Source organism: Bubalus kerabau, chromosome 2, assembly GCF_029407905.1.
Source record: "Bubalus kerabau isolate K-KA32 ecotype Philippines breed swamp buffalo chromosome 2, PCC_UOA_SB_1v2, whole genome shotgun sequence".
NCBI lineage: Eukaryota > Metazoa > Chordata > Mammalia > Artiodactyla > Bovidae > Bubalus > Bubalus kerabau.
In genome coordinates, this window is record NC_073625.1 from 3,220,970 (window position 1) to 3,236,492 (window position 15,523).

Consider the following 15,523-nt stretch of genomic DNA (forward strand, 5'->3'; position numbering starts at 1 on the left):
AGGTATGTGATCTGTCTGTATTGTTTCATACAACCGGCTTGTGAATCTGTCGTTGCCTCCGAATTAAGTTTAAAAAATAATAAAAGAGGTGTTGAGGCTGAGCAGGAGAGTGTGGACTTTAGGTCAACAAAGTTTTCAAATTCCGGCTCCACCACTTACCAGCTATGCAGCCATGAGTCAGTTCTTTAACCTCTCTGTCCCTGCCTCTTTTTTTTTTTAAACCGCAGTAAGTTTAGTGAATATTTATCATCTCATATAGACCCAAAATTAAATAGGAAACATTTTTCGTTAAAAAATTAAAAGTTTTTATTTCCATAAACCCTTAGGATTTACTCTCTTAACCACTTGCGTATATGACATACAGCCCTGTTCTTTGTGTCTGTCATGTTGAATATCACATCCTTGTTGCTGTTGCTCAGTTGCCAAGTCCTGTCGTATTCTTTGCAACCCCAGGACTGCAGCATGCCAGGCTGCCCTGTCCTTCACTGCTTGTTTATCTTAAAACTGTGCATCTTTTAACTGCCTTCATCCTGTTCCCTCTCTGCCCACAAATCTGATCTCTTCTGCGTTTGTTTGGTTCTGAAGTAGAATGGACCGACAACGCTGTGTTACTTCTAACACACGACACAGTGATTCGATACTTCTGTACAGTTCAGAATGATCAGCACGATTAGTGCCCTGACAAAGTGTCACCCTCCGAGGATATTACCTGGCTCCTGCCGGTGTTCCCCACTCTCTGCGCTTCACACCTGTGACTCGTTGATTTTGTAACTGCAAGTTTGGCCTCTTAGTCTCCGTCACCTATTTCTCTCCCCTCCCCACCAACCTCCCTATGGCAACCACCTGTTTGTTATGTGACTGTTTCTTCTTGGTTTTTTCATTTTTTTTTTGTTTTTTAGATTCCACATGTAAGGAAAATCATACAGGATTTATCTTTCTGTGTCTGACTGACTTCAATTAGCATTAAACCCTCTAGGTCCATTTGTGTTGTTGCAAATGGCAAGATTTCATTCTTTTTTATGGCTGAGTAATATTTGAGCAAACTCTGGGAGATGGTGAAGGACAGGGAAGCCTGGGGTGCTGCAGTCCATGGGGTTGCAGAGAGTTGGACACGACTGAGCAACTGAACAACAATATTCCATTGTGTGTGTATATATACTACATCCTTATCCATTCATCTACTGACGGACACGTACACTGCTTCCATATCCTGACACTGCAGCACCTTCGTGAGCATATGGGTACATGCGTCTTTTCAAGGTAGTGTGTTCATCTTTTTCGGATAGTACCCAGGCGTGGAATTGCTGGGTCGTATGATAAGAACGTAAGTTAGTGCAGCAACAATGGCAAACAGTATAAGGATTCCTCAGTTTCTTTATTTAAAAAAAGGTTTTTTAAATTTTATTCAGATAGCACTGACATACAATATTGTGTTCGTTTCAGGTGTATGGCGCAGTAATTGGATATATGATTATATTTTTAGTAAGTATCACAGTAAGTTTAGTTAGCATCTGTCACCTCCCACAGTTTATTTTTACAGTGAGCACAGTAATAATTTCCCTCCTTTAGTTGTTTTGATGATAAACTGGCCCAGGGTAGTCAATCAATATCTAATAGGTTTTTCTTTTTGTTTAATTGATTCACAGTGTTGTGTTAGTCTCAGGTGTACAGCACAGTGGTCCCACTGTACACATACACACCTTCACTCTGTAATAAGCACATGGGATTGAGTGAGCTCCCTGTACTCTACGGTAGGAGTTGGGATTCACATTTACCCACCTAGATACAGACAATAGGTGACCAGCAAGGCTCTACTGTACAGCACAGGAAACTCTACTCAGATAGGTTTTTAAAATCCTGTGTTATATACAAACACCACTCATCGTTTACACTGGATCATAGAAATACTGTCTTTTTATCTAGCACTTTAAGGGCCAGGTACTCTCACTTCTCTGCAGAATTTTGATATCACAGGTATTCTTTTATTAACTTCTGCCTGTTTCTGTCTACTTTCATGGGATTTACTCTATTCATTTTTCTTCCTTAGATGTATACTTAGCTCATTAATGTATTTCTTCCTTTTTAATATATGCACTTAAAACTGTAGATTTCTCTTTTACAGCTGTTTTAGCCAAATCACAAATTCTGGTACTGACAACCCAGCATTTTTATTGTCAATGAGTTATATCATAGCTGATTTTTTTCTTTGATCCAAGAATTATTTGAAAATAGGTTTTTTAGTTCGCAGTCCTATGATGGGAGATCTTTATGGACTTAGTAATCCTTTGAAGTGTATTACACTTTCTTTGTGGCTTAGCGTGTAATCAGCTTTTAATAAATATTTCTTACGTGCTTTTAAATGAAATCGTACAGGATGTCACGTTCTGAAATTCAATTTTTTTCACTTGGCATAATTCTCTTTCGATCCGTCTACGTTGTTGTGTGTGGTGGTTTTTATTGTTGAGTAGTAAGCATTCCATGAGGGCTTCCCACGTGGCTCAGTGGTAAAGAACTCGCCTGCCAGTGCAGGAGACACTGGAGAGTCAGGTTCGATCCCTGGGTCGGGAAGATCCCCTGGAGGAGGGCATGGCACCCACGCCAGTATTCACGCCTAGAAAATCCCATGGACAGAGGAGCCTGGTGGACCACAGTCCATGGGGTCACCAAAGAGTCAGACATAACTGGGTGACTAAAGAACAACAATAGTATTTCATGATATGGATGTGCCAGTTTGTTTAACCATTTACCCATTGAAGGACAAATGGGTTCTTTCTCGTTTTTAGTTATTAAAAATAAAGCTGCTATGAACATTTCTGTATATTTGTGTCAGCATAGTTTTTATTTTTTTGGGATAAACGCCCAAGAGTGCAATTGTTGGGATGTCTGGTGAGCTCATATTTAGCTCTGTGAGAAGCTGCCAGCCTTCTTTCCAGAGCAGCTGTGCCATTGGACACTCGTGCCAGCAGTGACCCGGCTCCTCTGCAGGCGCCTCGCTGGCATTTAGTGCATCAGCACGCTTTACTCTTCATCCCAACCCCAAAGAAAGGCAGTGCCAAAGAGTGCTCAAACTGCCACACAATTGCACTCATCTCACACGCTAGTAAAGTAATGCTCAAGTAATTCTCCAAGCCAGGCTTAAGCAATACGTGAACTGTGAACTTCCACATGTTCAAGCTGGTTTTAGAAAAGGCAGAGGAACCAGAGGTCAAATTGCCAACATCCACTGGATCATGGAAAAAGCAAGAGAGTTCCAGAAAAACATCTATTTCTGCTTTATTAACTATGCCAAAACCTTTGAGTGTGTGGATCACAATAAACTGTGGAAAATTCTTCAAGAGATGGGAACACCAGACCACCTGACCTGCCTCTTGAGAAATTTGTATGCAGGTCAGGAAGCAACAGTTAGAACTGGACATGGAACAACAGACTGGTTCCAAATAGGAAAAGGGGTTCGTCACGGCTGTATATTGTCACCCTGTTTATTTAACTTATATGCAGAGTACATCATGAGAAACACTGGGCTGGAAGAAGCACAAGCTGGAATCAAGATTATTGCCGGGAGAAATATCAATAACCTCAGATATGCAGATGACACCACCCTTATGGCAGAAAGTGAAGAGGAACTGAAAAGCCTCTTGATGAAAGTGAAAGAGGATCGTGAAAAAGTGGGCTTAAAGCTCAACATTCAGAAAACTAAGATCATGGCATCTGGTCCCATCACTTCATGGGAAATAGATGGGGAAACAGTGCAAACAGTGTCAGACTTTATTTTTCTGGGCTCCAATATCACTGCAGATGGTGATTGCATCCATGAAATTAAAAGACGCTTACTCCTTGGAAGGAAAGTTATGACCAACCTAGATAGCATATTCAAAAGCAGAGACATTGCCAACAAAGGTCCGTCTAGTCAAGGCTATGGTTTTTCCAGTGGTCATGTATGGATGCAGGAGTTGGACTATGAAGAAAGCTGAGCACCAAAGAATTGATGCTTTTGAACTGTGGTGTTGGAGAAGACTCTTGAGAGTCCCTTGGACTGCAAGGAGATCCAACCAGTCCATTCTAAAGGAGATCAGTCCTGGGATTCTTTGGAAGGAATGATGCTAAAGCTGAAACTCCAGTACTTTGGCCACCTCATGTGAAGAGTTGACTCATTGGAAAAGACTCTGATGCTGGGAGGGATTGGGGGCAGGAGGAGAAGGGGACGACAGAGGATGAGATGGCTGGATGGCATCACCGACTCGATGGACATGAATTTGAGTGAACTCCGGGAGATGGTGATGGACAGGGAGGCCTGGCGTGCTGCGATTCATGGGGTCGCAAAGAGTCGGACACGACTGAGCGACTGAACTGAACTGACTGCTGCTCTGCTTTACCATCCGCAGGGTGTACTGCCACCTCCCTGAGCCTTTCAGTTGCATTTCCTTAGTTGCTAATGATGTTAAACACTTTCCTGTGATGATTTGCTGAGAATGGAATTTCATCTTCATTCAGTCCCTTGATTTTTTTAAATTTGGTTTTTCATATTTTCAGGATCCTTCCTAGGTTTTGGTCTTGTTGACCAAATCTACTTCAGTGAAAATGTCCCTCTGTGACTGTAGATGCATCATTTTCTCTGTATAATTCTGCCAACTTTTGCTTTTTATATTTTTCTCTGTGTTGTTATGGAGAAGGCAATGGCACCCCACTCCAGTACTCTTGCCTGGAAAATACCATGGACGGAGGAGCCTAGTAGGCTGCAGTCCATGGGGTCTCAAAGAGTCAGACATGACTGAGCGACTTCACTTTCACTTTTCACTTTCTTGCTTTGGAAAAGGAAATAGCAACCCACTCCAGTGTTCTTGCCTGGAGAATCCCAGGGATGGGGGAGCCTGGTGGGCTGCTGTCTATGGGGTCGCACAGAGTCGGACATGACTGAAGCGACTTAGCAGCAGCAGAAGCAGCTGTGTTGTTAGGTAGAGCACATTCAGAATTGTCCCATCTTCCTGATGAATTATTCATTTCATCATAATGCAGTTGTTCTCTTTTCATTTTTGCCCTAAATATATATTTGTATGGCTTGCCTTAATCATATATTTGATCTGATAGTAATAGAGTCATTTAAGCTCCTTTTTAGTTAGTGTTTGCATAGCCTGTGTGCTCTGAATTTAGCATTCTCAAGGGAGACACTTTTCTTCCAGTTTCGGTGCCGATAATTCCACCCCCAGGGTTTCCCCCAGCACGTGTCTTAGCTCGCTCTCTCCCATAAGGCGTTACCTTTTCAGGTTCAGACGTTTGCTAAAAGGCTGGCTGCTCAGGTGTCATAATTTATATAGGGCTCGTGGCTCAGACGGTAAAGAATCTGCCTGCAGTATAGGAGGCCAAGGTTTGATTCCTAGGTCGGGAAGATCCCCTGGAGAAGGGAATCGCAACCCATTTCAGTGTCCTTGCCTGGAGAATCCCATGGACAGAGGAGCCTGGAGGGCTACAGTCTATGGGGTTGGAAAGAGTTGGACACAACTGAACAACTAAGCAGCTCAATTCCAAATCCTCATCATGTACAGACCTAAGGTTCCGTCTCCTTCCTCCATGAGGGCATCAAACCCAAGCCCCACCCCAGACAGCTATACCGCAGGCTCGTGTGCCTGCTGTAATTTTCGGGTTTCAGTTTCAGCATCTGGGGATGCCCCATGTAACTTCATACTTGCATTTTAAGGAATGTTAGTTATAAACATTATAGTTATAAAACTATATTGAGGAATGTATTTTTTTCTTCAGCATTTCTGGGTGTTTGGGATGTGTAGGGGTGGGGGGATGGCCAGGTTATCTGGTCTGGGGTTTTGCTAACAGAGCAGGCATTTCCCACGAGGAAAGCTCATGTAGCCTGAGAAAGGCGTCATGTTGAACAGTTGCAGAAGCCTGGATGTGTCCTTTCTGACCTTGACATCGTAAGGATTCAGCATATCTGATGTTTTGGACCCTGGAAGCTCTGCTGGAGTGATAGCACCTATGAAGACCTGCAGTGTGTATTTCTTGGCTCAGAGTCACTTTGAACTTAGGGTACCAGAAGGACTGGTCTTGAGAACACCAAGATTTTTTTTTAATATTTCAGCTTATAAATTTGAGACCATTTATTAATACGATGTTAATAAATAGCATTAAAATCTCATTGTTGCTTACATAAGACTTTTATAAAACAGAATTCTATCAGTTATAAAACTGATAAGTTTTCCAACTGAAGTTCTTTAAAAATGTTTCTAAGCATGTTTCAAAATTATGCCTAAGCAAAGTACAGCGGTAATCTAGCTATTATAGATAGGCTGCAGTAATAGTACATTCAAAATACAGAATTTAAGGAGGAAAACGTCTGTATATTGTAACTGGTATAGGTTCTCCATAAACTAATTGCATTATTTACATATGTGCTCTAGTTCATGTTTTTAAATTGTAACGTAGAATAATATTCGTTTCCTTTTTGTAGTATTGCCATGTTTTTTTTTTTAAAGTTTTCTAAATGTACAAAATCCTTCAAATAATTGGAATCTAAGAAAAGTTTCCTTTGAAGTTTTTACTTTTGAACATTTCCTTCTTTGAACTTTTTTTAGAGCCTTGAGTCAGTTTTCGCCTTAAAAGCATTCCTGCAGTTGCACCAAGAGTAAACTCAATCCCCAGAACATTCGTTAAATGATTAGACTTTCGTTAAATGATTAGAATTCATCAGAAGCAGAATGTCATGACCTTGCCACTAGAGTTTAGTCCTCTGTGCCCAGAATGACAAGTTCTGAAATAAAGATTTTGTTTATTGATTCTTCTTGTGTGCCAAAGGAACAATTAAGTGTTTGTTGTTGTTCAGTCGCTCAGTCGTGTCTGCCTCTTTGTGACCCCATGGACTGCAGCACACCAGGCTCCTTTGTCCTCCACCGTCTCACAGAGTTGCTCAGATTCATATGCATTGAGTCAGTGATGCTAACTAACCATCTCATCCTCTGTCACCCTCTTCTCCTTTTGCCTTTTAATCTTTCCCGGCATCAAGGTCTTTTCCAGTGAATTGGCCCTAAGCATCAGGTGACCAAAGTATTGGAGCTTCAGCTTCAGCATCAGTCCTTCCAATATATATTCAGGGTCGATTTCCTTTAGGACTAACTGGTTTGGTCTCCTTGCAGTCCAAGGGACTCTCAAGAGTCTTCTCCAACACCACAGTTCAAAAGCATCAATTCTTTGGCATTCAGCCTTCTTTATGGTCCTCCTCTCATATCCATACATTACTTTTAATACACTGTCTAGGTTGGTCTCAAGTTTCCTTCCAAAGAGCAAGTGTCTTTGAATTTCATGGCTGCAGTCACCATCTGCAGTGATTTTGGAGCCCAAGAAAACAAAGTCTCTCACTGTTTCCATTGTTTCTCGATCTACTTGCCATAAAGTGATGGGACGGAATGCCATGAGTTAGTTTTTTGAATGTTGAGTTTTAAGCCAACTTTTTCACCCTTCTCTTTCATCCTCATCAAGAGGCTCTTTAGTTCCTCTGCTTTTAGAGTGGTGTCATCTGCATATCTGAGGTTATTGATATTTCTCCTGCCAATTGTGATTCCAGGTTGTGAATCATCCAGCCTGGCATTTTGCATGACATATGCTGCATATAAGTTAAATAAGCAGGGTGACGATATACAGCCTTGTCATACTTCTTTCCCAATTTTGAACCAGTTAGTTGTCCCATATCTGGTTCTAATTGTTCCTTCTTGACCTGCATACATGTTTCTCAGAAGACAGTTAAGATGGTCTGGTATTCCCATCTCTTTAAAAATTTTCCACAGTTTGTTGTTATCCACACAGTCAGAATCTTTAGAGTAGTCAGTGAAGCAGAAATAGATATTTTTCTGGAATTCCCTTGCGTTCTTCAGGATCCAGCCAATGACCCTTGGATTATTTTGTCTAATAAAAGGTGTGTCTACAAGTCAGGATGGCCATCATCAAGTAGTCTCCAAGCAATAGATGCTGGAGAGGATGTGGAGAAAAGGAGCCCTCCTACACTGTTGGTGGCAATGCAGCTCGACACAACTGCTATGGAGAATGCAGCGAGGTTCTTAAAGAGGGATCCCACTCCTGAGTGTGTATCTGGAGAAAACCGTAATATGAAGACATTCATGCCCCCCAGTGTTCATAGCAGCACTGTTTACAATAACCCAGACATGGAAGCAACCTCAGTGTCCAGTATGTGTGTGTGTGTGTACGTGCTCAGTTGTGTCCAACTGTTTGCAACCCCACGGACTACAGCCCACCAGACTCCTCTGTCCATGGAATTTTCCAGGCAAGAATAATGGAACAGGTTGCCATTTCCTTTGTCAAAATGCCCAGAGGAAGAGATAAAGATGTGGTTTTTAAATATATATATATATATACACACACACACACACACACACACAATGGAATATTTTTCAGCCATATAAAAGAATGAAATAATGCCACATGCAGCTATATAGATGGATGTAGAGATTATCATATTAAATGAAGTAAGTCAGAGACATATCAGATGATATCACTTATAGGTAGAATCTATAAAAAGGTGTACAAATGAACTTACTTACAAAACAGAAATAGACTTACAGACATAGAAAACACACTTATGGCCACCAAAGTGGATTGGGGTGAGGGGGAAGGATAAATTAGGAGATTGAAATTAACATACACACACTACTATATATAAAGTAGATCACCAACAAGGATCTACTGTATAGCACAGGGAACTCAATATTCTGTGATAACCTATATGAATAAAGAATCTGAAAGAGAATGAATGTATGTGTATGTGTAACTGAATGACTTGACTGTACCCCTGAAACCAACACAACCTTATAAGTTAACTGTACTCCCAACAAAACTTTTTAAAGATGAAAGTAGATCAGCAGCGTGGCTGTTTACGGCAGCTGTGTGTTTTCTTCTAGGTCACCTTCCGCACCAGAATCTATCACTGTAACATCAACAGCCAAGGCGTGATCTGCCTGGACATCCTGAAGGACAACTGGAGCCCGGCCCTCACCATCTCTAAAGTGCTCCTGTCCATCTGCTCCCTCCTGACAGACTGCAACCCCGGTAAGATTCCCAGCGGCGGAGGGCTGGAGCCGCGCCAGGCTGCAGCGTCAGCCCTCGGTCTGCTGTTTACCACCAGGACCACCACTGGCATGGTTACTTTTATTATTATTGATTTTAAATTTCCATCATTTGTAACTCTTTTCTTTTTCAATGTAGTCCAGTCATTAGTCTTTTTAAAACCCATTATTTGCCAAAAAGGAGAAAGCACAGTGTGTAATCAGAGTGAATGAAAAATCATTTTATATGGGGAAGTGCATTTAAAGAATGCCTTACATTCTGCTGCCAAATCATAAATAGGAATTCAAATTGAATAGCCTAATCTTTAATTTGGAGAAGGAAATGGCAACCCACTCCAGTGTTCTTGCCTGGAGAATCCCATGGACGGAGAAGCCTGGTAGGCTGCAGTCCATGGGGTCGCACAGAGTCGGACACGACTGAATTGACTTGGCAGTCTTTAATTAGATGTCCACCAGAAGATGCTCGTTTAAGAGATGAGGACTATTAAAATCCGACAACCCCTCAGGCAGCACCACAGAGAGGTCACCATTTGGCATTTTCATAACCGTGCGTCCTTACGAGCCGAGCCGTTAAGAGCCGAAAAGCTCCTGAGCTAGGAAACGCCAGGCAAGGCCACAGGGCAACGCTGCCTCCCAGGGCCCGAGAGCGGGGCCGTGGCCACGCCCCGGGCCTGCTGGTGTGCTTAGGGTTAGGGTTAGGGTTAGGGTTAGGGTCTCCTTCCAGGTCTTCCTGGGTGTGTGAGTGCACGGCTCTGACCAGCCGCTTCTAGGTCAAAGACAAGCCAACTGACAATAGTTTATGTATCTGGGGATTTGGGGGGAAAATAATAGAAGTCCAAAGGTTTTTCATTGGGGTTTTCATCGATGTTCTCAGTGAGAAGTTCTTCTTTCAGTATTTAATTAATAGTCTTAATACTTTTTGGGATTCCCTCTTCCAAGTTCAGGAAATTTCAGACAAGAGAGAAATGGCAAGTGGGAACTAGGGTCTCTCTTAGGACCCGGGCTGGTTAATAAAGCGTGTAGAAATTGTCATCTTTTCCATCTTTGTATGTTTGTTGTTTTTCAGTAGTAAAAAATTATTTTTAATGAAGACATTTAAAAACATTTAGTTAAATTGTGGTATATGTCAACTATATCTAACAAATCAATTCTCTTAACACCAAGAAACGAAAATATAATTGTGCAAGATTATAAAATGTTTTTTAGTTAATTTATACCAAATGCCAGATTGTGTAGTTCAACCGTGATGTACTAATTTAAAACTGAACATACACTTTGTTCTTTCAGTCTCACTATTCCTGTTTCAGTCCCATTTGTTGGTATGATGGTGTGACCTCATTTGGAGGTTGTGTCATCAAAACACTTTTCTTGTGTTTGGTATTTCCTTTGGGAAATGTTGCACCACAGGACTACAATCTGCCTCCCCACTTCCCAGAAAGTAGTTCTGGCATTTGCTGATACTTGGAGGGCAGTGTTTTTTAGAGAAAAAATTTATTTTGAGAGGTAAGTCACTTATTCAAGAAACTTTTGGTGTCAAGTTATTATGCTGTACACCTTAAACTCAGTTTTGTGTGTCAATTATATCTCAGGGAAAGAAAGAAAAATAAATTTTTGAGACTCTACTATCTATGAGGCAGTTTTGACCACAAGGTAAATTTCTTATACATGGAATATACACAGAATAAGGCGTCAGGTCACACTTAGGACACTTGGTGCTAAGAGACAGCCTTACCCTAGTGGGAACCACGTTAATGGAAATGGACCCATCACCCTGACTGTCCTCCTGCGTTCCAGAACAGCCTTCTCTCGGCAGTCGAAAGGTTTCTGTTCCATAAATTAGTTTCCTTTTTCTGTGTCACAGGAAATTACAGATACATTCCACAGGAAAAAAAAAAAAAAGCATTTATAAAAATCATCCTTGATGAAAACAAAATCACATAAATAGATTTTGAAGATCATGCTATGAATATTAAGAAAAAGCCTAAAGCTAACAATGTTCCTTAAGTTTCACCAACTAGAGATGGCTTACCTGGTATCATAATAGAATCTTATCTGTAAAGTACATGGTAACAAACTAAAAATTCATCCTTTAACACATAAAAAAGATTTCTAATTGGTACATCATTATATGTATATTTATGTTCACACTTCTAGAGTCTTAAAAAAAAAGTCACCCAAAACAAGTCAAAATGTCCATTGTTTTGTTCGGTGGGTTTATTTCACATTGTTTTCTGGTACCCTTCCCTCCGTTCTCTGTCAGTTTTTTTCTCCAGCAGAAATGCTGTCAGCTCAGAAGTAGGTTTTGCAATAAAGACACAGGTTTAACCAACTTTGTGAGGGCTATCATTCTTGTTCCTACATGAACTGGGGCGAGGGTGTCATCTTTTTTCATACTTTTCTCTTAATTTATATTTATCTCTTCCAAGAATTTGGCCCATTCAAAGCAAATGTTTCAGGGTAAGGCTACACACCCTGTCTTGCTTGATAGAGTCAGCAAATATAGATTTCAAAACCAGCTCCACTGTTTATTACCGGTGTGACCTTGTACCAGCCATTTAACTTTGCTCAGCCTCCATTTCTTGTATAAAACAGAGATTATCCTCAGCTGTACCTAAGTCACAGGATTCCTGTGAGTTTAAAAGGAGATGATGTATGTGAAAACCCATTATAAACAGTAACGGGTTGCTTTTGATGTTATTTCCCAGAGTATTTAGGACTCCAGATGTACAAACATTAGATGCGATCCGAGCCCAGGAGGCTGCATTTAACTGAGAGAAGGTAGAATTGAAGACTCTCTCGCACACCACCTCCTGGGCAACTGACACGTTGGGATTTTTCACCTGAAGAAAGCCTAGTCCTGAATTCCTCCGTCCATAAACTGTAACGCTGTGTGATAGGAGTGCTGAGACCCTCTCATCTCTTGGGAAGCATCGCTCGGAGGGCGGTGTCGGACAGCGCGCAGGCCGTAGAGGGTGCCCCGAGCGCTCGGTCCCCGGGCCGTGGTGGGGGGTCTCCCTGCGGGCCTCCGTGGGCTGGCCACGCTTGGCAGGGGGCCCCTGGGCCCGACGCGGCGCCTGCTTGCCCAGGCAGGGCTGGCCGCCGGCGGGTGGCCGCGACCGCTGCCAGGACAGAGAGCCGGAGCGATAGAGGCTGGGAAGCCCGAAGCTCCGCACCAGGGACTGCCCTGGCGGTCCAGGGGCCGAGACTCCGCGCTCGCATGTTGGGGGCTCGGTTTCCATCCCTGACTGAGGAACCGGCTCCTCCTGCTGCCACTAAAGATCCCTCATGCTGCAACTAAGACCCAGTGCAGCCGAAATAAATAAATAAATGTTTTTTCATAAAAACAAAGGTCAGCAGCCGCCTCCCGGCTCCCCTGACGGCGGTCCTGCGCAGTGAGCACGGTTTCATCCAGGAGTCGCTGAAGTTTACACTTGTAAACACATCTCCATTTTTTCATGGAACGCTCCTATTTGTAAACTCTGTCAAGCATATGTAACATTTAAGCTCTCTTCTACTTAATTTCATCTTTTAAAGTTTGTTTTTGCTGTTTTGTGGCTTTTTTCAAACACTTAGCTGTTTTAGCATATCCTTTATATAAAATCTGTTATTTAAAATCTGCCTGCGTAATGGTCTTCAGGCCTATAACTATTAATAATGGGTGCTTTCCCTCACACAAAACGAACTATCCTGAGGATACTGACAATTATGAAATAAAAAAAGGTCAGCAGTTTCCTGTCCCAGAGGCTTTATTCACAGAGTAGTGTCCAGAAATATTCATCTCTTTTTCATGAATCTTCGTATCATCTGGCATCGCTTTACTAATCTCAGTTCTCCTTTCTGCTGCGCTCCTGTGGCTTTTGAAAGGGTTATGAACTTGTTTGATTCTTCCGTCGTGGCTGTTGTTTTTCCCTAAGTGCTGAAATGGGAGATACTGGCATTTCATAATATAGGGAAATTTTGGAAAGACAGCTTGGTGGTTATAAACTTTTTTGTTCCACACTGTGAGTTCATTTGTACCTAAGCCTCTGTCTCTGTTGCATGTTCTTAATAGAACCATCCAGGCCTTTTGTTGCTCTAAATTTCTGCTTAGCTGCTAAGCTCTCTCCGTGATTCTGACTATGAGCATCAGATTACTGACTCCTCTCTGCCTCAGTCTTCTTGTCTATAAAACAGGTTTAATGATAGTGCCTGCCTCAGGAGATGTCATGAGATTCTTGTCCTCTGATGAAGTTATTTGATTCATAATGTGATTTTGATGCTGCATTGTGAAAAAAACTCCCCCCAAGACATAGCTCTTAGGAGATAATCAGAAGTTGGAAAACAGAGTATTTGATATTGAGGAATTGTTGCCAGAAATTTTTAGGCATAAGAAAATGAAATGGCGATTATGAATTTTCTATACATGCTTTCCTTTTAAAGATCCATACTGAGTTCTTTGCAAATGCACCCTTTATCTCATCTGCGGTCACCTGCTTCAGACCCCAGGCTGCCTGTGGACAGCCTGGACAGCAGGGCCCCGCATCCATAAACAGCCATGAGGTCCTCATCCTCCACTTCTAAAGCAGGCAGAGCTGCCCCGGCCAGGCCAGAAGGTGCTCTGAGTGCACCCACAAACATCACACTCGCCCCCTCCCTCCATCACCTCCCAAATAAGAATCTGGGGTTGGTTACTCCCAGTCTTTGATTTATGCAGATCTTCATTAGAACAAGTAGATCTAAGAACAGCAGCGAATTAACCCTCTGTCTTAACACAGCGAGGAAGCCGAGGGTGCACGCAGCGCAATGTCGTTGGTAGGAGCTCTGGTCCTTGCAGACGGATTCAGTGGAGGAAGGAACCTCTCCCCGTGGCCTGGCCACGGTGTTCCAACGCCCCTCTTCCCCAGCACCACTGCGCTTGGTTTCACATCTCTTACAGACTGTTCAATGTAAACAACAAATACAATCCTTATCCACCAGTTGTCTCAGATATCTTAACTTTGATCGTTATTAATTGCTTGTCTTTGACCTGGTTATGGTTGCATAGTAAATTGTGTTGCTATTAAATATTTAAAAATTTTAGTTGCTAGTGACTGCTGAGTGGTGGAGACAGGATTAATTATTTTAACACAGAGATGTTTGTGTCATTATTTACACTAAGGTGGTGAGCTGTTAGACTGATGAAAGCTACATAAATGGAATTTAAGAGGCTTCCATTGCTTACGACAGCAACACAAATCTTTCTACTCCTGCACTTGAGAACTGGCAGAGAATAATTTATTTCACTGAAATTTAGAGAAAACTGCAAAAGTGATAACCTGCCTATTTTCAAAGCAGGCTATTTTAGCAGGAATGCCAAGAAGAAACGTTGATTTTTCTAAAACAGACATTACAGATGGCTGTGTAGACATCAGATTTCTTCTGATGCCTTTGACTTTTTATTCAAGCGAGAAACTTAAAAAGTAGACAGAGATGGTACAACATACGCTAACTTCAAGCTATTTTCTTTGTGAAAATTTGGCTTCCCTTTGAGAATGTTACCTGCTGAATTCCAAAAGTCATTCTAATCAGGACTTCCAAATATGGATATAGTCTATAATTTGAAATCATTAATCTTCTCGGACACCTTATACAAGAAAAACAAAGCTGTAGTTGTATGTAGTTAAATCAGTCTACCTGGTATTTTAAATACCAGGAGAGTAAATAAAGTCCACAAAATGTACTGTGTGCAGGGCCTCGGTTCTGGCTCAGGAGTCGCTGATGCCTCCTGGGGACCCTGCTCCCATGGCGCCCATAGGCTTACTCAGATCAGATTGGAAACATGCCGTGTAGGGTGTGGAGGCTCTAGAAAAACTGAGGCTTCATTGAGAAGGATGAATAAAATCGGGGTCTGTGCATCATTAAAGAAAATTAATATTTCAGTTGTGTGAATTAAGGAAGTTTCACAGAAATTATTCTATACCATCATAAATTAGGCTTAAAAAAACAGAAAATAACAATTCTGAGATATTCACCTTGATCTATATATTTATAAATGTGACAGATTGTTTCCCTACTTTGTCATTCTGTAGAAAGGCAGGCTTTATAGTTGTTTTACAAGGTATTTTGGTATTTAACAATGAAACTGAAAGATCCAGCAGGCTGTAGCATCTTGTCCAAGAATGACTTTCCAGGAAATACGGGATGATAAAGGAGAGTTTAAATTACCTAACCATGGGTTTAGATTTCGGATTGCCGTGCAGAGAAACAAATGAAAAGGATTCGTCTTTGAGACAGAGTTGGCAGGAAAGGCCTGGGGGCTTCAGCGTGTAGGTGAGAGGTGAAGGCACAGTGTGCTAACCTTGAGTGTTTCTCCTTGGTGTAAGTTAGTGTTTCTCTAACACAACCATCTCTTTGCTGTCTTTCCTAAACAGCCAAAGTGCCTAGGTTAAAAAGAACATTGGCTGTTTATTATTTTTTGATAGATC

The 15,523-nt window shown here is 41.8% G+C and overlaps 1 protein-coding gene across 3 annotated transcripts in view; it reads left to right on the forward strand.

Moving 5' to 3' along the window:
- UBE2E2 (ubiquitin conjugating enzyme E2 E2) overlaps positions 1–15,523 on the forward strand; it is a 382,154-nt gene that overhangs the window by 319,760 nt on the left and 46,871 nt on the right. For all 3 annotated transcript variants that reach the window (XM_055566883.1, XM_055566882.1, XM_055566884.1), the window contains one exon: positions 8,916–9,063. In XM_055566883.1, coding sequence (XP_055422858.1) covers positions 8,916–9,063 — 148 coding nt within the window. The remainder of the gene's footprint in view (positions 1–8,915; positions 9,064–15,523) is intronic.